The 25,215-nt window shown below is 47.2% G+C and overlaps 3 protein-coding genes and 1 long non-coding RNA gene across 17 annotated transcripts in view; 2 read left to right on the top strand and 2 right to left on the bottom strand.

The window, feature by feature from the left end:
• rims1a (regulating synaptic membrane exocytosis 1a) overlaps positions 1 to 2,602 on the bottom strand; it is a 49,866-nt gene extending 47,264 nt beyond the window's left edge. For 6 of the 13 annotated variants that reach the window (XM_076043001.1, XM_076043010.1, XM_076043009.1 and 3 more), the window contains exon 1: positions 1,194 to 2,601. In XM_076043001.1, the coding sequence (XP_075899116.1) occupies positions 1,194 to 1,354 (161 nt within the window). In that variant the 5' untranslated portion in view covers positions 1,355 to 2,601. Of the gene's footprint in view, positions 1 to 1,193 lie in introns of all 13 variants that reach the window. The other 7 variants (XM_076043011.1, XM_076043012.1, XM_076043008.1 and 4 more) reach the window with 3 other exon arrangements.
• A 714-nt stretch (positions 2,603 to 3,316) lies between these two features.
• LOC142899430 (isoaspartyl peptidase/L-asparaginase-like) lies at positions 3,317 to 7,830 on the top strand. 2 transcript variants are annotated; one of them, XM_076042987.1, is made up of 7 exons: positions 3,317 to 3,433; positions 4,945 to 5,140; positions 5,438 to 5,580; positions 5,707 to 5,861; positions 5,939 to 6,060; positions 6,953 to 7,054; positions 7,136 to 7,830. In XM_076042987.1, exons 2-7 carry the CDS (start codon positions 4,954 to 4,956, stop codon positions 7,348 to 7,350), a joined length of 924 nt encoding a protein of 307 aa, XP_075899102.1. In that variant the 5' UTR covers positions 3,317 to 3,433; positions 4,945 to 4,953; the 3' UTR covers positions 7,351 to 7,830. The 2 variants fall into 2 exon arrangements, with proteins under 2 accessions (XP_075899102.1, XP_075899101.1); XM_076042986.1 differs by having other exon boundaries at positions 6,944 to 7,054.
• Positions 7,831 to 9,691: 1,861 nt separating this feature from the next.
• LOC142899420 (uncharacterized) lies at positions 9,692 to 22,945 on the top strand. Its single transcript, XR_012928765.1, has 3 exons — positions 9,692 to 10,068; positions 21,993 to 22,144; positions 22,308 to 22,945. It is a non-coding gene; the product is annotated as an uncharacterized LOC142899420 (long non-coding RNA).
• Positions 22,657 to 25,215, bottom strand: part of LOC142899419 (opioid growth factor receptor-like protein 1) — a 5,795-nt gene continuing 3,236 nt past the window's right edge. The window contains exon 7 of the mRNA XM_076042972.1: positions 22,657 to 25,075. Within this exon, the coding sequence (XP_075899087.1) occupies positions 24,538 to 25,075 (538 nt within the window). The 3' untranslated portion in view covers positions 22,657 to 24,537. The remainder of the gene's footprint in view (positions 25,076 to 25,215) is intronic.

Here is a 25,215-nt window from a genome sequence, read left to right as displayed (position 1 = left end):
GGGGTGCAAAGCAGGGAGTGGGGGGTGGCGGCGGGGGGGGGGGGGGGTGCTGTGCTGAGGTGGGTCACTCCATCTCTCCGTCTACTCGCGATGCGTGCAGGAAGGAGAGGAGGGAGCGTCGTCGTTTTCAACTTGATGTATGGTCTCGTCGGATCGGAAGGGAAAGGAGTTGGTTTCTGCACCGTCGGCTGTGACAAATAAATCTGGTGGGGGGCTGGGGGGTCTGGGAGAGACCCACCCCCCTCCACACACACACACACCTCCTCCTCCACTGTGCAACGGAAGAACACAACAATTTAAGATGACATGACACAGGCACCTTTTCCTCGCCGTGTGTCACAGGGCCTACTGGTTCTGTGCCGTGTCTGTCTGTCTGTCTGTCTGTCTGTCTGTCTGTCGCTGCTGCTGCTGCAAGCGAACTGGCCTACATACAGCACACGGCTGCGAAAGGGGCTCAACCGCACCCCAGAGCTGTGAGAAAACAGCTGTTGAGATGGGATGCTGCAAAGATAAAAAAAAAAAAAAAAAGAAGAGAAAAAAAAGCAAAGCCAATGGAGAGAGGGGGGTGGGGGGGTTTGGAGGGGGTGGTTAGCTTTTCACTCTGACTGCATCCGCCACTGCTGCATCCCAGAATGAGGAGGCAAACACTTGGAAGTGAGGGGGGGGGGGCGAGCTGCGGATGACGCTGAGGGAGGCGAGTACGATGACGATGATGATGATGATGATGATGATTCTGGTCCTCTGAGTGGGTCACACCTGACCCGGTGGTGCCACACTCATTCACAAACACGCATTGGTGTGTGTGTGTGTGTGTGTGTGTGTGTGTGTGTGTGTTGTGGGGTCTGCAGGCAGGACATGAACCTGGTCCACACACTGGAACAACCCACCTCCCCATGCATGGGAGAAGGCGGGGAGTGAGGGTGATGGGGGGGCAGGGGGGGAGGGGGCAGCTCGGAGTGAGCTCTGCAGGATGTCCACAACACACACACACACACACACACACACACACACACACACACACACACACTTGGTGATGCTGATGCTGGTCCACATGAGCTGAGGGAGGTGGAGGGACTTCTTCAGAGCGGAAATCGACCGGGCCCTCGCTCTGACTCTCTCACACACACACGCGCACACACACACACACACACACACACACACACACACACACACACACACACACACACACTTACTTTAACATGGCCTCCTCCTTCGCCTCTTCCTCCCGCTGCCGAGCCAGCACTGCCATGATGATCTTCCTCTCGTCCTCCGTCAGATGGCTCAGGTCCGGCTCCGGGATGGCCGGGGCGACGGGTGGGCGCGGGCCGCCCCGAGGGCCCACCGAGGCGAACATCTTCCCCACCACCACCACCAACACCACCTTCCTCCTCTTCTTCTTCCTCCTCCTCCTCCCTCCTCCTCCTTCCCCGCCTCGGTCGGGATCACGGATAGAAAACCCGCTGGCGGAGCCCACGGATCACGACATGGCCCGCGGACGGAGCGGCGGTCGGAGCGGCTGATGCGGAGGTCCCATGCCGCGGTGGCGGTGGGCACCCGGGGCGGCGGTGCTCGCTCCTGCAGTGACAGCGGCGGCGGCGGTGGTGGTGGTGGTGGAGGTGCTTCGGTTGCCGGCTCTCAGCCGCTCCTCCTCCACCACCTCCTCCTTCTCCTCCTCCTCCTCCTCCCTGCTGGCGCTCCGCTGTCTTGGCCCCCCACCCCCCTCCCACCGCCCGCCTCTGCCCTCCACCACCTCCGTTTCACGGGGAGCCCATGTCACCGGCGGTCGGTCCGGACGACGGCACACGGAAAGAGGGGGGGTTCTCGCTGGCTTCCTTCAGGCCGGCCGGAAAGGGAGGGTCTCCGGAAGGAGGAGGCTCGGCTCCCCGGTCGGTGTGGCGGTGCTCCCGCTGCGTGGTTGCGGGCCGAGGCGAGGCGCGGCACGGCGCGGCGAGGCGAGGCGAGGCGAGGCGGCCACTTCTTGTTTTTGCAGCGCCGCCGCCAAAGCTGCCGCCGATGCTGCTGCTGCTGCTGCTGTCAGGGAGACGGAACCGTCAATGGGACCGCAGCCCCTCGAGTGCGCGCACTTCTCATGCGGCGGGAGCGCGCAGTCCTCATTTGAGAATGGGGGGCTCCGCTCGGCGTCAGAATGCGCGCTCACGACCGTCAGTGGCACGCACAGGAAATAACGGGCTCCTCCTGAGTGCATTGTGGGCTTTGTAGGTCCCTTAAAAATAAATGTAGGCTATTCACCAATGACAGCGAATGAGAGGCTTTTTACATAAACATACAAACGAAAATCCGCATGGGCTTTCCTAGTATTGTCCTTTGAATTAAACACTGTGATTTGGTTTAGATTGAGCCCAAGTTTCTTCATTGGTTGTCACCAAAACGGCGCAACAATAATACATAATATTTTCTGTGAATTTTATTTGCAGTTGCAATGTTAGTGGCTGTGGTTATTGCACTGAACGATCAGGGTCACTGTAACATCTGACCAAGGTGTGAGAGGAAAAAGTCAGTTGTTTATGGGCTCTGCATAAAAACAAACAGGAGTCTAAACTAACGACGACCCTCTGGATGCTGTGGAGTAAAGATTGTAGCCACTGCCCTCCTCTGCCACCTCCTCTCCTCCTCCTCCACCAATCATTGCGTGTTAGAATGACGCGCATAGCTGCTTATTTTCCCCTCCCACCTCCCACCCCACCACTGCTTCCTTCTGTCCGTCCTCCCTCCACACACACACACACACACACACACACACACACACACACACACACACACACACACACACACCCTGCATCAGCATGCGAGGCTCTTACACAGGCTGTGTGATGGAGAGAGAGTTTACCACACGTGGCAGACTCACACACGTGCCTTCGCCGGTCCCCCAGTACAGGTGCACGACGCCATAATGAAAAGTCGCTGCCTGTGCGCAGTTCGTCATTCAGCACCACGGTCAGCTCCTAGACAAGACCGGGGGAAAAAAGGAAGCAAAACTGAAAATGGAAGCAGACCCGAGTGCTGTATTGTAGAAAAAAAAAAAACGAAAAACAACAACTGTGGATTGGTTTGTATCTAAGCGAAGGAAGCTGTTTACATTTAATTACTCAGTACAAATCATTAAATAACAATAAATAAATTTTAAAAATAAATAAAGTAAAAAAAAATAAAAAAAATAAATAAAAACCTACGAAAGACAAACTATTCGATTGCCTGATCCAGTTTCAAAATAAAATCCCGGGACGGACGGAATACGTCCGTCGGAAGCTGCTGGGTATATCGCGCTTTTATGGCACTACCCTTATTTTGGAAAGCCTCCCGGAAGTCAAGTCCCGGAAGTGCAGGGGATTGTCACGAGCAACTGACAGAGCAGACGAAGGGGAAGGCAGTAAGCCAACGATTCTCCGGGCCAGTTGGACCTGCGATCTCCGGGGTAAGATCTCACACGGGTTATTTATTCAGTGTTGGAGTAGATTCGTTCACCAATTCATTCAATCATTTATTTATTTATTTATTTTTCTCTCGGAATTAACTGACCCCAATCCGTTTTCCCCCGTAGCAATACCCTGCCTGAGTCAACCTGCTTATCAGCCATAATGTTGTCGTAAACACCGTGTTGTTTCTGTCGGTCCTCTCCCTCACGTAATCATTTGTGTTAATGTTTTTAAGAAACGGCGCCCGACCAGTTCGCATACATCAGAATCAGAATCAGAATGCCCTTTGTTGTCATCATAATACAATGTATAACGAAATTGAAAAGCTTCCCCCACTCCAGTGCAGTCAGACAATTTAAAAGAGAGAAAGACAGTTTAAAAAAAAGTGCAAAGACTCTCGATATACAAGGAATCTTGAAGGTTAAATTACAAAAACAATAAAAATTAAAGTGTTAAAAAGTTAGAAATAAGAGGTAAACCGTTGTCTACATGTATATTGCTCATTTATGTCATTAGGTGGGTTTATCTCATATGAGAGTTCAGGATGGTTACAGCTCTTAGGAATAAAACAGTTTTTCAGTCTGTTTGTTTTTGCTCTGATGCATCTGTAGCGCCTCCAACAGGGCAACAGATCAAACAGCTGTGAGCCAGGGTGTGAACAGTCCTTAATAATGTCCTGAGCTCTTCTAAAGCACCGGGTGGTGTAGATGTCTGACAGGGACGGGAGTGAGCAGCCAATCATTTTCTGTGCAGCTGTGACAGTCCACTGAAGCCTCGCTCTGTCTGCTGACTCAGTACAGCACAAATACCAGGTGGTGACACAGTACGTCACAGTGTGAAGACATTCACACTGCAAAATATTATAGCGCTGCTCCTATAGAACACTACAACTGCTGGTCTGTCACTGTCCGCTGGCTGCCAGTGTTTCTATTGGTTAATAACTTACCGCGGTAACACAATCCAAGATAGATATAATTCAAAATGCCTCCATTCCAGGAGGTCAATGGTTAAATTCGTCTTCAGAATGATTGATAGCATCACTGGTTAACACTTGGGAGTAGGACATGCAGTTATCATTCACCAAACGGTGACCAAACGTCCTCTTTCCCAGGACATGTCCTGGTTTCACACCCTGTTTCTTATTTATTTATTTATTTATTATGCAGCAAAGAAAAACACATTAAATAGCTCTAAATATGCTTTTTATAAAAGGTGGCTATTTAGAAGAAATGAAATGTAAAACGTGTTTGAGATATTTTACACTTTTATTGTTTCCGACATAATTCCATAGTCATGAGAATCAAGAAAAGACATTGAATTCATAGGGTGTGTCCAAACTCTTGACTGGGTAGTGTATGTTAAGTATTAAATATGTATAAAACTTTGAGCAACTACCGTTTGTGTATCTCATTACCGGGCCAAAGATCCTTGTTTTTTTCAGTAATCCAAAATATGGTCACCCTAGTCTAGCACCTTCTACTATCTACTATCTTCTACTCCCATCTGCCAGGAGCTCAGCATGCTGCCTGTGGTGGTGGTCCACGGCGGGGCGGGTCAAATCCCCAAGGACCGGGCCGAGTTGTCCATGTCAGGAGTTTGCTCGGCTGTCAGGGCGGGCTACGGCGTCCTGCTGGGAGGCGGCAGCAGTATGGACGCTGTGGTGGAGGCCGTGAGCCTGATGGAGAACAACCCTGCCTTCAATGCAGGTAACGTCCTCGCCATTGAAGGCACACACAGACTCGTTCACCTTCTGGGACCAGCATTACAACAAAATCCGTCTTTGAAGCCCCGTGGTATTTAGCTCCTTATTGAAATGACTCTTAAAACACTGGAAAAGATGGATGAAATATTGCTATTTTATGACTTACTAACTATCAGTGTAAGTTCTTTAAGTTCAGCAGGCGAGATTAAAAAGCTTAACGGGCCCCTAATGGCCCCCGGGCCATAGTTTTACTCATGCTTGCTGTAGGCCAACCGCCTCTGTTTCTTAAACTGTGCTCCAGGGTGCGGGTCTGTGCTCAACATGAAAGGAGAGGTGGAGATGGACGCCCTGGTGATGGACGGGAGGACACTGGCGAGTGGTGCGGTGTCTGCAGTGCGTAACGTAGCCAACCCCATCCAGCTGGCCAGACTGGTGATGGACAAGGTACCGGGGGGGGGCAGTGAAAGGAGTTTGTCCGAGTTCGGGGGGCATGAGCTCCTGAGAGATCAAGGAACACCAGGAAGTGGTTTGAGGCACCTCGCAGGTAAATTCTATGACGTCTCGTTTCAGACGAGCCATGCGTGTCTGACAGCAGAGGGCGCCAGTCAGTTTGCGCGGTCCGTGGGTATCCCAGAGGTGTCCCAGGAGTCTCTCATCACAGAGTACGCCCGGATGCGCTGGAGAAAGAACCTGGCACCGGATGCCAACCCTGTGGAGTGCCAAATGTGAGATGTTTACTTTGGGGAGAGGAGCCGTCTGCTCAGTTCATCAGAGCTGATCTCCCTCTGCTCGGCTGGTGCAGGGGGAAGATGGGCACGGTGGGAGCAGTGGCTGTGGACGGCGAGGGAAACGTGGCCTGTGCCACCTCCACCGGCGGGATGCTGAACAAGATGGAGGGCCGAGTGGGCGACACTCCCTGCATAGGTCTGTCCAAAGAGCCGCAGTGTGTCTTCAGAGCCAGCAGACTGGTGTTCAGTAGGGATCAACATATATTTTTCTGTCATCGTTTTCAACACTCATGCTATTTTGTGAAGAAAGGTCGGGCGTCTTTATAAGTTTCCACCTCTGACTGTACAAATGAAGCCTAAGCCTTCACACATGATTCCAACGAGACCTGTAAAGAAAGGAAGGTCTAAACACAGTGTCCTATACTGGCTGTAAAGACCTCAGTCAAGGGTAAAAAAAAAACCCTCAAACCTCCATCTGAGGCTTTTACCAAAGAGAACGTGCAGCAAGGTTTGACCAACAGGAGCAGCAACATCCATGAGTGTGATTTGACCTTTGATCAGTCAAACGTTAACGTGTTAAAAAAAACAAACCTCTCCATATTGTAAACAAGAGCTACTGAGTAACTCTGGGGGTCCAGTCAGTGGCAAGCACTCATGTCATTTATCAACTTTGACCCGAGAGAATCATTTAAAACATCAGAGGTTAGGAACCCAAACCCTAACCTTTTTTTTTAGTGACCTTCAATTTATCTGAAATATTTGAACCTTCGGTATTCAGTCTTGACTTGACTACCGGCACTGTAATGTGCAATGTCTTTGTGGGACAAGCAAATCACATTTAGATTGTTGTAAACAGTGGCGAGGTTCTGATCAAACTCGTCAATGCCAGTGATAAAGTCATCAGTCCTCAGCGGCTCAGAGGCTAAGAAACAGGGAGAAGAAAACAAATATTGCGCTGAATCAGGCAGACCGTATTTATATTTATATCGTTACGTCTCCATCTGGTGGTGTAACTGTGGAACTGTATTTTCTCAACATTAGTTTGGGCGGCTGTAAACGTGTGCGTCTGTGTCTGTCAGGATGTGGAGGTTACGCCGACAACAAGGTTGGCGCTGTGTCGACTACTGGCCAGGGTGAAGCCATCATGAAGGTTACGCTGGCTCGACTCATCCTGTTCCACATGGAACAAGGTAACGCACACACCAAGTACACTCACACACAGTTCCTCGAGCGGAATAAGACTTGGTCACTGTTGGACTCCACTTCTGCAGGTCAGTCGGCTGAAGCTGCCAGCGATCTGGGCCTGGCCTACATGCAGTCCAGGGTTTCGGGGCTGGGCGGCGTGGTCACGGTGGACCCCGCAGGCCGCTGGGCCGCTCGTTTCTCCAGCCAGCAGATGGTGTGGGCCGCAGCCCAAGGGGACGCGCTACACTGGGGCCTGTGGACGGGGGAACACTTCACCCAGAACATCGGCGAGACCAGCTGACACTGACAAACACTGCCAGTGTTCTTCCTTTTCTTCAGCTCCGTCAACGTCAAATGATGAAATGCACTGTGCGTGCCCGTCATCCTTTACACACCAGCTGCAGTACAAATTAATGACCTTACAATGTTAAGCATCAATATGTGTTTGTTCACACGGGGAAACAATCAAATACTTTGACCTCCATCGGGAAAACAACAGGACAGCAGGTGAAAATCACTCGTGCCCTGTCAGCAGTTTAATTCACAGCTCTTGAGCAAACTACTCCCCCTAGAGGCAGCCAGTGTTTAAAGGTCTTTTATAACAAATGTATTCCTTTGAGGTGAATTCATGAATGTATACAGAACAAATGATCAGACTTTTGATTTATCAGTGTCATTGCAATGTGTGTTTACTCAGTAAAACAGTCAGTATTTGTGAAATGAGGCCGAGGATAATCATCAGCGCCGGCGCTTTGTACAATAAATCCATTTATCCACGCAAGTCCCACGCTTCATTTATCCACAAACCATGTGTGTGTGTGTGTGTGTGTGTGTGTGTGTGTGTATGTGTGTGTGTGTGTGTGTGTGTGTGTGTGTGCGTGCGTGTGCGTGTGTGTGTGTGTGTGTGTGTTTTCTGACGTGTAAGAAAGCCTCGACTCCGTGTCGCCTCCTCCTCTGTCCAGCAGAGGGTGCCGTTTCTGTGCAAATCAACAAAAAACTAAACACATGTACTACACACAACTGCTGGTATCACTCACTGCCTAGGGCACAATGGTGCGTGTGCTGTGTTACTGGACAACCACTGTCCCGGTGCTCTGTGGGGTCAGATTCATCTTTGGTGCCGCAGCATTATAAATAAAATTGTTATTTAGGAAACTTGCTGGAAGTGGGGAAGTTAGGTGGGGTGGGACTTCCAATTTGCAATCCATAACAACTGAATTAGACATTGGCTTTGTGCGGCTTGGAGCACCAGCACCACAGCTAGATGGCTGATGTTTCACACACATCCAACCTGCCGGGCAACAATCCAAAACAGTCTCAGTCAGCCAAACCGGCCTCCCAAAAGCAGGAAGCCGCTGCTCGCCTCCGAGCTGCTGCTAAGGAGCTATGCCAAGCATCGCTGCTCACGCTGATATGAATCCTCACAATGTTTCCGACTTGTGAAGAAGTGTGGTTTTTCTTTTAAAAGTTTATTAAACCACAGGAGGCGCTGTTAAGTGTGGTGCTGAACGCCAAAGTTCTCCTCTGGATCATGTGGCCAAAATCCACGCATAGGACAGAGGTGACAGGACCAAGGTCGAGGTGCTTTTTGCTGCGTCTCCGTTACCGGCATCAGGTCGGGACTGTGCATGGACTGCAATGTGAACTATCAGCGGGGCGTCCTACAGGTCGGATTTCTCACCACTGCTGTTTCAGCATTGACTCTCTCACCTTAGCCCCCTTCCCCCGGATCCTCGGTGTGCTTTGACTGTAAACACCAGCTCTCCACTCTGGAGGCACTTTTATCTGCGCTCCGATGCTGAGACCAGCGGCGGACTGCTGCTATCAGTTTGGACAACAAACAGAGCCGCCATGAAGGTGGTGGAAAAAGCCAAAACACACAAGTCGCCGTGCCATTTCAGGGCGAACACGTGCGCTTACTGCGCGTTCTGTTTGAACTGGCAGTTTCCAAGCTCCTTTGCTTCTCCTTTCGCATAAAAGAACTCGCAGGTCGGGGAATGCCTGCACTTGAAAAGGGGAACCATGCAGTTGAAACATTCTCTGCTGACCTGTGCACGAACAGGGGAGTTTGCAAGATAGCAATCACAGTCCATGGAAGGTCACAGACCTTGACCTTTGAGTTGGTGGAGAGAGGAGGTCAACGTGTCCTTATCTGACCTCAAGGTGGAACCTTTCAATTCAGAATAGCATTGATTTTATCTATGAACAAACAATAAAACTATCAAGAAATGCTGTGTGTGTGTGTGTGTGTGTGTGTGTGTGTGTGTGTGTGTGTGTGTGTGTGTGTGTTTGTGCGTGTGTTCGTGCGCGCGCGCTTGAGGCCTCAAGGTGAGAGCTCCTTGGCCGGTGTAAACCTTCACCAAGCTGCAAACAGGACCACGGAATGGGAACGGAAATACATTCTTTCTTTTCAGAATAAGAGTACACGCCTAAGAATGTAACCACTGAAGCAGACATTTAAGTAGGTTCTAGTAAATTTCCCCCTGCTGCAATACGTTTCTCTTAGTGATCAGCAATTTTGCGAAACGCAAATCCTTTAGCTTACGCTCTATTAAACTATTGCCGAGTTTTATTTAGAAAACGCTGAGCGGAAGCTGCTTGTTGTTGTCGGGAGCAACTCTTAGCTAACTCCGCACCGGTCACAGAAAAGAGGGCCGGACTACGTCCAGTTTTCTCGCTACAAAAACCTCCAAATTTTGCAGTGGACAGTGTCGAGAAAGGGCGAGAGGGAGTTTTAGACGTTTTAGGGGACATAAATGTCAAATTAAAAGGATCCGCCGTTTCCGGTTTGCCTGTCACCGTTTCGCCGTCGCCGCCAAGTTCATCTCTGCTCCGCAGGACAAGTGACCGGCATCCGGACAAGTCCGCGTTTATTTTGTAGGACAACAGCTAACTTTTTTTCACTGTTAATATGCAACCTGTCGACGTTCGCAACGAAAGACTTAATTTTTTTTCACAATCATCTTGAAATGACGCGACAGAGTGAAAATCAGCCGCTGTCCGCAGAGAAGAAACCCGGGTGAGTTCACAGCGACGTCCCGCACGGAGCTCAGATGATGCAAAACCCCCACTACAGCTTCTTTAAGTTATATTTACCATAAATGTGTATTCACTTTTTCTGTTCAATGTGTACTCGTTTGGTGTAAACGTAAATGCCGTTCTTTAATTCGGCATAATTTTTAGGTAGATAAATCTTACTTTCCTTCCGTTGGTGCTTTTTTTAAAGACCTCATAACTTAACAAAGCCACCGCGTCCAGATAGGCAATTCGAGAGCCTACGTAGGATTTTAAAGCAATTCTCGTGGTCCTGAGGTACTAATTTATAATACGAATTTGTTGAAAGGCCCACTATAATGTTCAAACATATATATCATTGTTGAAATTGCAATATTAATAAGGGGTCCACCACGAAAATGTCTTAATTCGTAGATTTTTGTATTGTGTCTGGTGAAACAGAGACAGCAGTATACACTGCTTTAACTAACTCTTTTAAACACATTTTTAATTCTGAGATAGAAAATATTACTATATCCATGTGGGGGAAAATGCTGAACATTTCACATTATGCACAGATCTTTTACTTAATCAATTAGTTTACATGACAGATGTTTACAGTCGAACATATCGCATGTAATGTACGTCTGTACATCAAAGTCCTTTCAGATCACCTTTTAGATCACCATGCACGCCAAAGACGTTTCCTTACAATTAAAACATAAAAATGTCAATTATTGCATCTTTAGCGCAGTTACTTTCTCACAAATATTTTGTTTGAAATTAAAAGTGAAGTAATTGGCTGTATACCATGAATACTTCGGATCAAAAATACTGAAATATTGACTAAAAAAAAAAAAAAAGACTGTAAAACCGCAAAAACCTAATAAGCTAAGTCGTTCGGAGGGTCTCCTCAGGTTTACAAGCTCACAGAAATACTGATCCATGGGTATTATGTTATTCTGGGGTTTGTCCATCAACCAAAAGTCATTCAGTACTCGGCTATCTGCTGTGAAAGTGACCCCCTCAGCCTCGGCCCTGTCTATTCATCCGACTCTTTCCTCCCCTGGGGATGACGGACAGTTTGGTTCCCAGGCAGAGTGTGTGTGTGTGTGTGTGTGTGTGTGTGTGTGTGTGTGTGTGTGTGTGTGTGTGTGTGTGTGTTGGGGGGGACTTCTCAGATGGGTAGCTAGACCTATTATTACTACAGGACAAGGCAGAATGCTGTAAGATGTGCTACTATGACTACAACAATGCTGCTGCAGGAAGATGATGGCGCTCGCCTTTAAAAAAAAAAAATCTCTTAATAGGTCACAACAAGTTTTAAATAGCATATTTCCCCCCCTTCACTCCTTTCTGAACTACACAGCCGAACATGTGCAGCTGTTGTTTTCCCTGTCTTACAATTTACAGTAGATGCTGCTTTAATCGCAAGGAAGCTATTCAAGCAAAAAAAAAAAAAGTGATCTTTTGACTTGCACTCACAATTGCAGTAAATTCAATATTGATGTATGTATGTGTGTGTGTGTCTGTGTGTGTGTGTGTGTGTGTGTGTGTGTGTGTGTGTGTGTGTGTGGTTGTTGTTTGTGTTGATCCATTCCTTTTGGCCCTTTGTGTTTGAGGAGGGGTCTCCGGCCTCACAGAGCCGACCTCAGGGTTGCCATGGAGACGAAAGGAGTGACTTCCTGAATTCCTGACCCATCCCGCGATACATTATAGGAGCAGGGAATCTAGGCTGAAAGTGGAGTTGAAAGCAGGCAGCCAAAAGCCAGTGCTGCACTCCTCAAATGGGCTTATCCATCAGGGGATAATTTACAAAAGCCGAGTTAAAATAAAGAGACGGAGAAAAGAATCCGAGCCTAAAAGATTCCATTTGTCAGCCTTGGCCACCGACGAGCTGCACATTACAGCAGCTACACATCTGTGCACAAATCTTTACTTATACAAAGCCAAAGTTTATATCCAAGTCTAAGAACCTCTAAGTTTCCGATGCTTAATGCTTGGCTCTAAAATTTGTCAAGTTAATGTTAATAGTTGACTCAAGAAACACCGTCGATGTGTGAAGAAACGTATGCGAGTTGGCTAAAGAGCTCAAAGTCGCTCACAAAGAAAGACAGCCGGTTTATCATCAACTTTTCCAGCCGGGTTACCAAACCCCAGCGTCCCCCCGGGACCTTGCACTCCGAGGTGTCGAGGAACATTAACCTGCCGTTACCTGCCCGTCCTCCACGAGTCCACGCCGTTAATAATCGTCAAAGTTCGGGCCTTTACGGGCCAGCGGTTCTCTGTTTTGCATTCAAGACCGTGATCGGAATATTTGGTCGTTCAGTTAAACTGCTGACGGCGCGCGATGCACCGCACCAAACCAACTCATCAGACGGAAACAAGGCCGTCAGGAAAAGAGCAGAATCGGGTTGTAATCACATAAAGAGTTGAAAATTGTTAGAAAAGTCTAGAAAAGCACAAACACACTCACAAAAAATAGATTGGCCACAGTTGTTCATTAGGACAGAGAGTAAAACTAAGAGAGGCAGCTTTATTTAAACTTTTCTTATTACGCCATAAAACCATATCTAGCATTGATTAATACGTTCGATGAAGTTGTGATATTTGACGGCCACAGCCACATTGAGTAAACCAACCATTCCAAAACTGGCAGTGCGAAGCGGCATCCTGGACGTCTAACTCGACACTGCTAGAAAACAGGTACTTGGTCACCTATTAAAACCTCAACAGTCACGCTTTAAGAGGTGAGCAAGCTCTAATGGAGTGTTCCACTGCTTTGCGTGGACGTGTGCTTGCTGTGTATTTATCTAAGACTGTTTGGAAGACGCCGGGCTGTAATGGTCATAGCTTACAGTTGCAGGCGGTAGTTTTTGGAACCAACCTTTTTTTTTTTTTTTTTTTCAAGGAATCAAAGAGAAAAATATAACAACCCTTCTTGACAGCAAACAAATGTGAACAAAAAAAAGCAAACGTAATTCTTGTGAAATCTCGTCACGCCAGATTTTACGAGAAAGAAAGAGACAAAACACTTCAGCTACAAAGCTCACGCTATGAAGCTAAATGTGTTGGTCTGAACAATCCAGACGTAGTTTCCTCCAAGAAGTGCATAAAAAAAAAAAAAACACACAAAACGGCGACACTGTGGCCAAGAGGAACAAGTGAAGCTGGCAGCTCCAGGATGATGAAACGGACTGAAGTGGACTGGACTGGACTTCAAAGACTCACTCTGGCGTGAGACCCAGCTCGAGATCCTCCAACGTGCTCGGCTCTCCCTGATATATCGCACCTTTGCTAATGGCGTTTGATCTGGGGCGGCACAGCCAGCCGGCCGACCGGCCTCATTGTGTCGGCGTGTTTGTGATGTGAGAGAAGTGCCTCTCGAGTGGATGAAAGCGCGCAGGCAGACGCGGCGGCTGCCGCACTTTGAAAGGTTTCCTCCCGTCGCACGTCCCAACAATAGCACGTCTCACACTCTTAACCCGGCAAGCTAGGAGCATTTTGACAACTTGACCAGTTCATTGGAGTAGCGCTTCCTTCAGGGCCCTAGAGTCAGGTTGGAAACGGCCATGACAAATTCTTGGGACGCCACCAAAAGGAACTGCAGCGAGTGGAAAACCTCTGTTAACACCGATTGGTTTAAGCCGGTGACACGTCGGCTCTTGTGACCCGAACATTTTTGAATCCCGACATTTTCACTAAAAGCCCCTTTGTGTGTGTGTGTGTTTATCGTCTGCAGACTGACTGACTTTCCTCATCCCCTTCACTCAATGTCACCATCACACCGGCAAACAAACGGTGTCACAAGCCTGTGTTGATTTTATCAAAAAAAAAAAAAATAGAACAGTTTGCTCGAACAGCACGCAAGTCACTCTTGAGCAAATGTCCTTCAGTCATGCATCAGCGGGTGACTGGCGATAAGACACGCTGCCCTCGACGTGCGCCGCCATCGACTCCCAGCAGTCAACCTCGTACAGCGGCGGACATTTTGTGCCGGAACTCCCTCAAAACAATCAGGAGGGGCCAAATTAGAGCAAACGTCTCCGAGAATCCAATCTCTTCCACTTTGCCCACCAAAGGCCAGGCGTCTACAAACTGTGGACCAGGTACACTGAGGCTAGAAGCCCATTTCATTCCGCCCACCCCCCCCGGCCACCTCTCTTTCTCTCCTTCCCCCCTTCGTGCTCGCCGCTGTTGCTAGCTGGTTGCCAAGTGCTAAGAATCTGGGGAATGCAGGATTGCAATGTTCTGATAAAGTTTGCTTTGTTCCCCCAAGTGACCTGAGTGAGAAAGAGGGAGAGCAACAGAAACAGTAGTACCCATAAGTCCACACACACACACACACACACACACACACACACACACACACACACACACACACACACACACACACACACACACACACACACACACACACACACACAGAGAAAGCATACTTGCACATAATCCTTTGTTATCCTTCCAAAGAGACACAGGACGGTAATTACCGCATCGGGGCCTTTTTTAGTGACACACAATTGCGTATTCGGCAGTTAAACAACGTTTACCGTCGTCGACGGTGATGACGGCGGCGGTGGCGGCGGCGTAGTCCTCGCACTCTGTCTAAACTATCCATTAGGCCCGTTCACGAGAGGTCTGGCCCAAGTTAAGAGGATTCCGACGGGACCAGGAGCAAGAGTCAAGGGCTGCCGGTACTCCCGTGGATTAACACCCCCACCACCACCACCACCAACACCACCCCCCTCGGTTGAGTTCACGTCGCTTCGCAGCAGAGCAGGCAGCGGAATCGGGCCATCTGAAGTGGAGAGGTGAAGCATGGAGGACCGTGACCGGCGGTTCCTGCACTCACTCAAACCCTTTCAACCGCGCTCAAGTCAACACTCAGCCGACCAAACTTGAAAGTACAGTTTAGGTACGACGCCACGTACGATCTCGTTGTGGTTTTTTTTTGCAACGGCCCAAACTGAACACATTCACATCATTTAGTTTTGTGTTTGTTTTGCGTTTGTTGAGTACTCGAGAGTACTCGACTCGTGTTGGGGGGGATTCCAACTTTGATCCGACCACCAAGACGTTCTTCTAACTTTGGGCCGGCGACCGCGGAGGTTCTCCTGCCGAGACAACAGTCAAATAGCTCACATCTGAAAAACGTTTTGTCCCTTTATCACAAGTGCAGCAGTTAAAAAGGGGCCTTCAGCTCTAGACCCAGGAGCCACCACCAGGGTTTTCGTCCACGTTGGTTGACAAAGCATTTTCTTGGAACTGGTTTCTTTGTCAGAGAGAAGGAGACGGAGGAAGCAACGGAGGAGAAATTCCTGCCTTTATCTCCGAACAGGACACACATGTGATTACATGCTCTCCTTCGCTCTCTGCCGCTATCGCACACTTTTCTTTTTCTGCACACACACACACACACACGCACACACAGACAAAGGCACATTCACAAAGTCATGCAAACTGTGGAGACACACGCACAAACACTCACTCTCTCTCTCACACACACAGACACACACAAAAGAAGTCAGGGTTGACTTGTGGGGCCCATTCCATTCTTTGAATATTTAAACAAGTCCGGTGAAACGCGTGGCAAAAAAGGAAAAAAAAAAAAAAAAAAGTGTGTCCATGACTGATTATGTTGCTCTGCACTCTCAGTCGAGCGATTGCTTTCTGTGTGCATTTGTAGGTGTGTGTGTGTGTGTGTGTGTGTGTGTGTGTGTGTGTTGACATACGTTATTGAAATTGCCAGCAAAATATGCGGAGGGAGGAGAAGAAACAGGAAGTGAGCGTTTGGGTCGAGGGAGCAGGGTCACAGAGGGCATGATGGGAGTCCTCGCCGTTCATTTGCGTGAGAAGAAGTAATTAGATGTTTCTGAGTGTGTGTGTGTGTGTGCTGGGGGGACGGGGGGGGGGTGTGATGGCTAAACAGAATGGGTGAGTTGTGTTTACATGATAAACACATGTGTGTGTGTGTGGGTTGGGAGTGGAGGTTGTGGAATGTCACATGCTGACTGAATGCTTACTGGACAACAAGGCTGGGAAAAGACAACATGGTGGAAACCATCAGCGCTGCAAGCGTTGGATTTTTTTTTTTTTTGAACCGGAAGTCTTTAAATTCCCACGGGAAGCATCTAAACTACTTGACTTTTTTTTTTTTCTTTTGACTTGCTTGATTACGAGAGGTTAGAGCTGCTGAAGCAAATGCAGAATATGTCATCAAGAGGCGCAGGAAGCGGTCGTTCCATAGCATGCGCACGTTCTAGAGGGAACTCTGGTGCAGAATCCTGCAAAGTTGCTCATCTCCTCGGTTTTCTACAAGTTGAAATGATTCCTCGTATGTATCGTCATAACACAGTCATTACACAGTGGTTGTAATTTGGATTTTTGGGGGGGGGTTTTGGATTTTAATATTGTATATATTTATAGACAAAAAAAAAAGATCACTTTAATTCTTAGCGTGAACTAGTTGGATTATTTAATTGCAAGAATTGTAAAAACAGAGGTTGTTTGAATTATTCCAACACTCCTCCATTGACCAATCAGCTTTTATTAGCAGAAAAGCGTTGGCCAAAGCGTTCTCGCTGTGGGATAACAACAGGCCAATGGTGTTTTATATAACATTAAGATTCAATAGAGAGGTAGATTATTCTTCTACTCTGACATTTTTATTTATTTATTTATTTTTTTACACTCTTAGGATCTGAGACCATCTACAAGTATTTTTTCTAACCTTACAGAAATGCCCCATCTGACTGGTTTCAGTCCTGGGTTGAAAACATCAAGGCTATTTTTAATGTCGTCAGGGTTTTATTTTTAGAAAGTAGCAGAACCAGTCTGATTATGTTTTTGCCTTTTAATCAGTGCAACTCCCATCGTGAGCACTGGGCATATTGACACAGGGACAAGAGGACTGGTTAATGGGAAACTACGCCGAGCACTCGGCGTTGACTGAGCATTAATAATAAGGCTGTGATTAAAGAGGCCTCTATGCTGCGGGTGTGTCAGAGGAGGACAAATCCTCCCCCGCATCTTTTGTCACTTCAGGTGCTCGGATTGCACAAAGGCGACGACTCTGGACCGCCCGCAGTTCTTACAGCGAGGTCAACGACAACGGCGTAACAGCTCGGCTGAGATGTTGGGAAAAGCTGACGGTCCAACCGACAGGGGGGGAGGGGGGCTCAAATACTCAAAGTTGTGTTTTTCCTCTCCTCCGATCCTGACGACTGTCTGAAATCCCCACCCGTTTGTGCTGTTTTTGCAGGTTTTCGCGCGCGAGCTGCCGCGTCGCAGACTCTCCCAGCTCGCTCGCTCGGCTCAGTCCGGCTCGGTTTGGTTTGGTTTGGCAGTCGGGGCTACTGTAAACATCCTTGACTGGAAGCTGGTGCTCGGTTGTGGAGCTTTCAGTCGGATGTTTGCAGCAGCCAACTGCTAGTGCCATCGCCGCCGCCGCCGCGGCGCAACACGGACGACGCATCCAACGGTCACCGCGAGGATCTTTTAAGGTGTTGAACGTAAACAGAATGCTACGCTAACCTCAAGTGCTAGTAGCAGGATGTCAGCGTGTTAGTCTTAAAAAGAAAAAAAAACTTGGCTTCTGCTAAATTCCTTTTGCAGACACATGCACAAATGTTTGAATATCGCAGATCTTGAAGTAAAATGAAAAACTAGAAAACTAAACTGAACTATACGTGACAAGCCTTTTTTTTAGAAGAAGAAGAAGAAGAAGAAGAAGAAAAGCATTAAAAAATGTTAAAATGGGGGGGAAAGTGGACAGAGAAAGAGCCAAGTAGAGGTTTACTTTACTGGACTTTAGCTGCTTTAGCCAAGACTTTGGCCTGAGAGACGGGGCAGGACGTTATAGAAGGAGGGTAAAATTAAAGAGGTAGGGAAGGGGGTGGGGGGCGACAGCGGACAAACTCGGCACTTCCTGAATGCTCTGAATTCTCTGCGACCCGTCTGCGAGGCGGGAGGAAGTGGGTGTAACGCGGGTGTACTACTGGGGCCCGAGACTGGGGAGGAAATGAGGAAGGAAGCATCCTAATACTGGTGACCGTCCCGCCCTCGGCGCTCATCAACCCTTGAATGAAAACACACTGGGGGAAACGCTGCAGCTGCATTTTCTTTAATCTCTTTACTTCTTCAAAAGTGAGAGATTTATTTTTTTTTTTAATCTTTTTTTGGTACATTGACATCAGACTATGTCCATTCACTGAGAAGTGTTCTTTCTCCCTTGGTGAGGCCGAAGTTCTTTGTTCTGAGTAGCAGGAAGTGTAAACATCCTACACTCTCGGCGTCTGCCCCCTGGTGGCCGGGGGTGGGACTGTTTGCACTGCCTGGCTCAGCGACTCAGCTGGTCTGCAAGCGCTGCCGACGGAAAATAACCTTCAAATCACGATGTTCTACACTCAATACAACTTATTCACATCATTCCTTCCAGCGCTCCAGTGTGGATCATCTTCAAACTCAAACTGAACAGCAGAATTTTATCTTCAAAGGGACAATTGCTGATTATTAATTCTTGTCTGACTAAATAAACTCCCATAAAACTTGTGTGGAAGATTTTGATACACTGGAAACAAAACTTTCAGTCTCAATAAAGTAAATAAAAAAATAATAATAATAAAAAATGAGGTGTACACCATTTTTTCCTGTTTGAGTCGTACTTTTGTCATTTACATCCAGAGCATCTTTCCAGAAAATGAGATTAATAGTGGAATTCCTGTCACTCTGGCGACTTGTGTGGCTGCTTTCAGCGTCGCCGTTTTTCTTCCCATGTCAGCGACGTCCGCAGCCACGAGGGCAGACCCATGTGGCGTTAAATCTGACTGGATGTCGGCGGCTGGCAGCTGGTGTAAACACAGAGCCATTAAAACACTCCGATGGCAGGAGCTGTGACGTCCTGCGACGCACCGCCAGGGAACGCTGCTCCCCGGCCCACAGGGGAAGCGGGGAGCAGCGCTTTTCCGATTGGCTGACTCGTCTGTGACCGATCGACCCCGGGCCTGGCTGTCCCACTGGGGGCTGCGCGTGCACACACACACAGAGACAGACACGCACACACAAACTCCAGAATATGGGACAGGAAAGAAGGAATCGCCCCGAGCACTGAGAAAATATCTCCACAACTACTTTTCACACACACACACACACACACACACACACACACACACACACACACACACACACACACACACACACACACACACACACACACAGCTTTGAAATTCAAATGTTAGAGGAAACAGCTATACTATAATATGGGCGTGGTCATGCCAAAGCTATCAGTTTTTTCATTGGAGCGTTGAAAAAAAAGCAAATGTAATGCTTTCTTTTAATGTAGCGCCCCATAAAGGAGTGCAGCGCGGAGTCTTGCCACAAGGTGGCGTCAGCGCCCACTCAATATATCACACCCTTCGCTCTTCAATCAGCCGTTTTCTATCGCCGCTCCTCTAATGCAGCGTTTTTCAATCGTTTTTGAGCCACGGCACATTTTTACATTGAAAAACACCCATGGCACGCCACCAACTAAAAGTATTATAAAATGAAACTGTTTAGTCTCATAATGGCAATGTAGTCTCCTTATTTATTTATACTCACTCAACGTGAACCCTGTGCCTGTTTAGGTGCACACACAAAGCTGATATCCTGGCAGGAATTGAGTGAGGAAAATAAGTTCCATTTGTTTTAAACAGTCACTTTACAATGGAATGTTATTTTTTTATACAAATTAGGTGAAATTGGATAATTTTTCACAGTACACCAAACATTATCTCACAGTGCACAAGTGTTCTGCAGCACAGTGGTTGCAAAACACTGCTCTAATGAAGTGACAGACAGCCAACTCATTGAAAGGACCTTAACACTTAGAGACAGCAACCACTACCTGCAGCCAGGTCAGCCCAGTGTGCACGTCTGTGCACTGTGAAGGAACCTTAACATCTACTAGTAGTAGTAAAAACAATTTTAAAAAAAATACTAATGTATTGTCTATTACACACGTGCAGGGCTTTAGAGGTTGAGGTCACTGAAAGGTTACAAGAGCAAAAAAAATGCAGTGAGTGGGAAAAAAATTGCAGTTCTTTTTTTTTTTAATACCAGAAAGCAGAAATAAACCTTTGTATTTCCATAGTTGCTGTTGGAAAGTCCCCGAAACCAATACAAAGGACAGTTTCGAGCACGTGATTGAGAGAGAAAAGACAAGAAACAATAAAGAATTTTGTCATCTCGAAACGCAGACATCTCGGTGACACCAAACACAGGAGAAAAAGTTTCCACCTATAATGTGGAAAACTCTTGAAGAGGTTTCGCAACAATAAAGTTGTTTTTGTACATCAAAACAGAAGCTGATTCAAACCCTCTGGCAAGAGGCAACAAAATGTGAAAAATAGACCTCGACTTGTGCACCGACTCAGGCCGGGGGTTAATCTGCCGTAACCTGCAGGATTCAAACTCCAGCTGTCACACTGGAAGTCGACCCTCGGGCCAAGGAGGCCTCGACTGCGTCCACTGAGCCCCCCTGCACCGTGGCCCTTCAGACGTCTGCAGATTGTTGACAATCTCACGCTGCACGTCACGCACTCATCATCTCACGCCGAGGATGAGAGAAAAATGTGCCTGCTTTCAGGGCACTGCGGCACTCTCTGCCGTAGAGCATGCTGGGGGAGCACGCATGCACGAGCAGCCGACAGGAAGCACATGGAGACACCATCTGGTGTTGGGCAACGATGGCAACCAACACAAAACAGACACACTGCAGATATGAAGGCAAACGAGCGAGCGGCATTGGAGGCAAACATTAAAAGAATGAGAAGAATGTAAACGACAATTCTTTTTTTTGAAATGACCAAATATCAACAATAGGATTATTATTATTATGATGATGATGATGATGATGATGATGATGATGATGATTATTGCTCAGACTGGGTATAGTGGTAAAAACCCCTTATTGTTCTATTTTGAACTCTACTCATTTTGATCTGTTTTCTTTATCATTTTTTCTTTTGTGTCAGTTATTGCTCTGTTTTTAGTCAGCGTTGTACATGTTTGCAGCAAATTATCTTTAATTTATGACTATTACAACTTGCGTTGAAATTTTGGATATCGCAGGTATTAGAACTCTCACAATAAGATACTGTTTACGGGTAAAGTTATGAATGAAATAGGAAAAACATGGAGCAGACAAACTTACCAAGTTTATACTTAATTGTCACGTCATTTATTGCTTTATATGTACCTTTTTATTAACTCTATCTTTAACTTCTAATTACCACCACCGCGACAGGAAAGACACCTGCGACAATTGTGCACGTCAAAAATTAGAAACAGTCGCCGCTGTGCTAATAAAAACTTATTGCACAGTTACAAACAACGGTAGCAAACAAAAGCAGCAAACTTACCTTGTAGGCTACTGCTCTCTGTTCTTCTTTACATTTAGCACATTTACGAGTCCTCTTGTTTTCTTTAAGTTTCGAATCCACTCGGCATCTTTTTAAAACGTATTTCGCGCGTTGCTGACCAGGTGTGTTGCTTCCTAATGCGGCATTTAATTAGTTCCGCCCTTGTCGATGAAGATTCACCCGACGAATAATCTAAGTGAACGGTGCAAAAGCGAACAAATGAACAAAAAACTAAATCAGCCGACCAGACGCCGTAATACTTGGCAAGCAAACGTACAGACGAAACACGCTAAACTCACCACAACAGTGAGGTTGCCGTTCATGTTAGCATGCTAGCTGAAGGAGCCCTGTAGCTAGCAGACTCAGTTCGCAACCCACCAGTTGAGAAACTGTTTTGGAGAGCGTCCATATTTTGGGGAGTCAGAAAGAGTAGGAAAACACTCTGCTATCACAGGGTGGACATTCCTCATGTGTGTTTTAATGTAGCATTAAGTAATACTTTCAAAATTAGCATGTACTTCGTCTTTTTTTTTTAACATGTCTTCCCCAGATTTCAGTCCTGAAGGTTAAGTGAAGGCAGGTGGACTGTTTTTTGCTATCTTGAGGTCATTTGGTTTCTCATGCAAATGAAAGAACTGCTGTCAGCTCTTCTGCAAGAGTGCGTGTGATGGAGGGCCTCCTCATTCTGTCACTGTGAATCAGGTAAGCAACACACACACACACACACACACACACACACACACACACACACACACACACACACACACACACACACACACAGTAACACTGTCGTCACGCAGCTCATGCTGTCGTATGAAGCATGATCTTTTCTTTTTTTTTTTCTTAATCTCCTTTGAAATTCTAGAGGTGGATTCTGGGACTCTGTGGCGGGGAATCAAAGCCGATTGCTGCCGCACTGAGAAAGAGGTCACCACTTTGACTGACGTCTGCATAAAAGAAAAAAAAATGCAACACTCCCACTTAATTAGTGCTTAAATGTCTTGACTGAAGAAAACGTAATATTCCAATGTAGCTGCAGAGTTGCCAAATTCATGCAAAAACCATCTTCAAAATCTTAAGTTTTTCATTTGCCACCAATCAAGAACCGTTAAAGCAAAATTGGTGGAGCTCCGTTTATTTTTAAGAGCTCGTCTTATCTTGTCTTACATTATCTTATATCAATACAAACAAAAAAACAGCATCTACACAAGAGACATCTTCCAGAAAACAACATTTTATTGTGTTATTGATTTATTTCACATTGTAAGGGAAAGTCCATCCAATCTAAAGAGCAACAGGGATTAAAACGCTGGCATTTCCAAGCCAAGAGATACTGAATAATAGAACAATCACTGTTTTTTTTTATTATCATTACTATTGTTATTATTATCATCATCATTATTATTAACAGGGCTTATACAAACAAGTTCAAGTATATATTAATCTCTTCTCTACCTGCTGATACTTCATATGATTCTGTAATGCAAATATCAAAGTGCTGTACAGAAAGAAAAACAGACGAGATCACACAAAGAGTAACTTCTGACGGCATACAAATGAAACATAAAAAAATACAAAAAAAGGCACTTAATATCAGATGCACTCACGCACATGTCACAACACTCGCACGAGAGCGAGTCTGCTCGCTCAGCCCGTGTCGTCCCACAGTTCACCAGGAAAAAAAAACACTGTTCTTTTTTTACAATTATTTCAGATATACTTGGCTGCAGAGCCAAAGGCCGTAGCGTTGTGTCAGACCTCACATGGCTTTTGAATTTCACAGATATCTGCACACTCACACTGCAGCAGGAAGTCACATTTTTTTTTGCATCTTAACAGATGCGTCTTTTTTTTTTCAGTAAGGAAAAAAAAACCAAAAACACCCAAAGCTGTTTCAGGAACTTCATCTGATAACTAGAACGACTTTCAGAGAGCGACTATGCTAACGTGCTTCTTGACTAAATCTGTCCACACAAACTTACTATTCATTTTTTGAAAAAAAGACGCTTTTCCTCTGGGCGACCCAACCTTTCATCCATGTGCCACGCATACAGGATAAAAGAAGTTCTCCCCGCCACTGCCATTTCGTCATATCAGCCCTGTTGAATAAATTAAGTATCACCGGCAAAAATTATTGCAAGGCTCGACGATGTGAGAACAATCAATGGCGGTGCCAGCGACGCAACGGAGAAGTGGCTGCGCAGCTGCAACACTCTTGCACACCGTCTGCGGATGTGTGAGGGAAACAGAAGAACCTACGGCCGCTTTTCTTTAGCGGCAGGAAGACACAGGTCGCGGAGGAGAGCTGCAAGACGCTGACCTCACTGACATCCAGTCGCTTCACTCACCCGCACATAAGTCACTAAATAGTCTATGTTTTTGCTTACGTGTAGTTATTTACATTTGCGTCAACACGGAGGAGCTACTTGTAGAGTTGACGAGCAGGTTCACTTATCCACTCTTGTCATCGAGAGCGCAGAGAGACTTTGAAAGTATTGCTGAGACTTTTTTTTTTTTTCTTACCAATAACGATTTATCTTATTTTCTAAACTTTGTCCTTTAAAACCTTCGAAGTGTAACGGACCAATCGGAGCAGAGTTTCCAGATCGTGAAAATACAAAAAAAAAAAAACAAAAAAACAAAAACAGCACAACAACACGTTCAGATCTCTTCTCGTCAAGGCTGCTTCAAAAAAGCTGACGTGGAAGCAAATATTCAATAGAAGAGTTCAAATACAGTACTTTTACATGTTTGAAGGGTTACCTGTACACACACGCACACACACACACACACACACACACACACACACAGAAGAAGGTTTACCCTGACGCCGCTGGAGTCTGGCGGCTGGGTCCGTGAGGGGATCCCAGTCCCAACCAGTCTCGCCTCCGTCCCAGTGCAGTGACTCAGACCAGTAACGCCTGTCTGTGTTTGAGCCCTTAAGCTGCGTGCATGTTTCTATGGTACCAGGTCGGGATTCTATCGTGTGTTCTTCCTCTCGGACAGACTACGGCCTAAATCAACTGCAAGCAATCCAAAAAAAACAACAAAAAAGAAATAATAATAAAAAAGATCAATCTTTCAAACCAAAACTTCTAATAATGATTTTTTTCATTCATCTCGCCGTACTCCTTCCTCTCTCCTCTGATGTCCACCATCATCAGCGGCCCCTCAAGCCCCGTCACGCCCTTCAGGCTCCCGCCGGCTAGTTCCTGGCACAAGGTGGCGCTGTGGGAAGACACGATGATGCCGCCGCATGGCGAGGTGGGACTCTCGCCCTCCGCCCTCCTCTGCGGCTCAGGCGTGGGGGCGGGAGCTCTGATGCCGCTGCTGCCGGCACCCACGCTGCCGCCGCCGCTGCCACCACCTCTCCTCTTGGGCAGCGGACCCCAGAGGAAGGCGTGGGCCGGCCGGTAGTGCTGGCGGGCGAAGCGCAGCAGGCGCCTGCGGGTGGCCGGCAGGCGGATGGTGTAGACAAAGTACTCCAGGATGCTGTGCTGCATGTTGGGCAACGTGTTGTGGCACAGCGACTCCTCCAGGAAGAGGCGCACCAGCGGGGCCTTGAAAGCCTCGTAGCCCAGCTCGCCCAGCGACTTCAGGATGCGGGTGATGCGCAGGTAGTTGTGCTGGGACCTGAGGAGGTGGGGTTGGGGGGTTGGGGAGGCGAAGAGGGTTCGACCGTTACTGAGAGACTCTTTTGAACGGAGTCTTTGAGGCTACATGTGTTTGTGGGAAAAACAACAACAACCCTTCTGTCGGACTTCCTTTGCTCA

The sequence above is a fragment of the Nelusetta ayraudi genome, unplaced genomic scaffold (assembly GCF_046127955.1).
Source record: "Nelusetta ayraudi isolate G7.1 ecotype Tasmania unplaced genomic scaffold, CSIRO-AGI_Nayr_v1 ptg000072l, whole genome shotgun sequence".
In the NCBI taxonomy this organism is placed as follows: Eukaryota; Metazoa; Chordata; class Actinopteri; order Tetraodontiformes; family Monacanthidae; genus Nelusetta; species Nelusetta ayraudi.
This window is presented reverse-complemented; position numbering and strand designations above follow the sequence as displayed.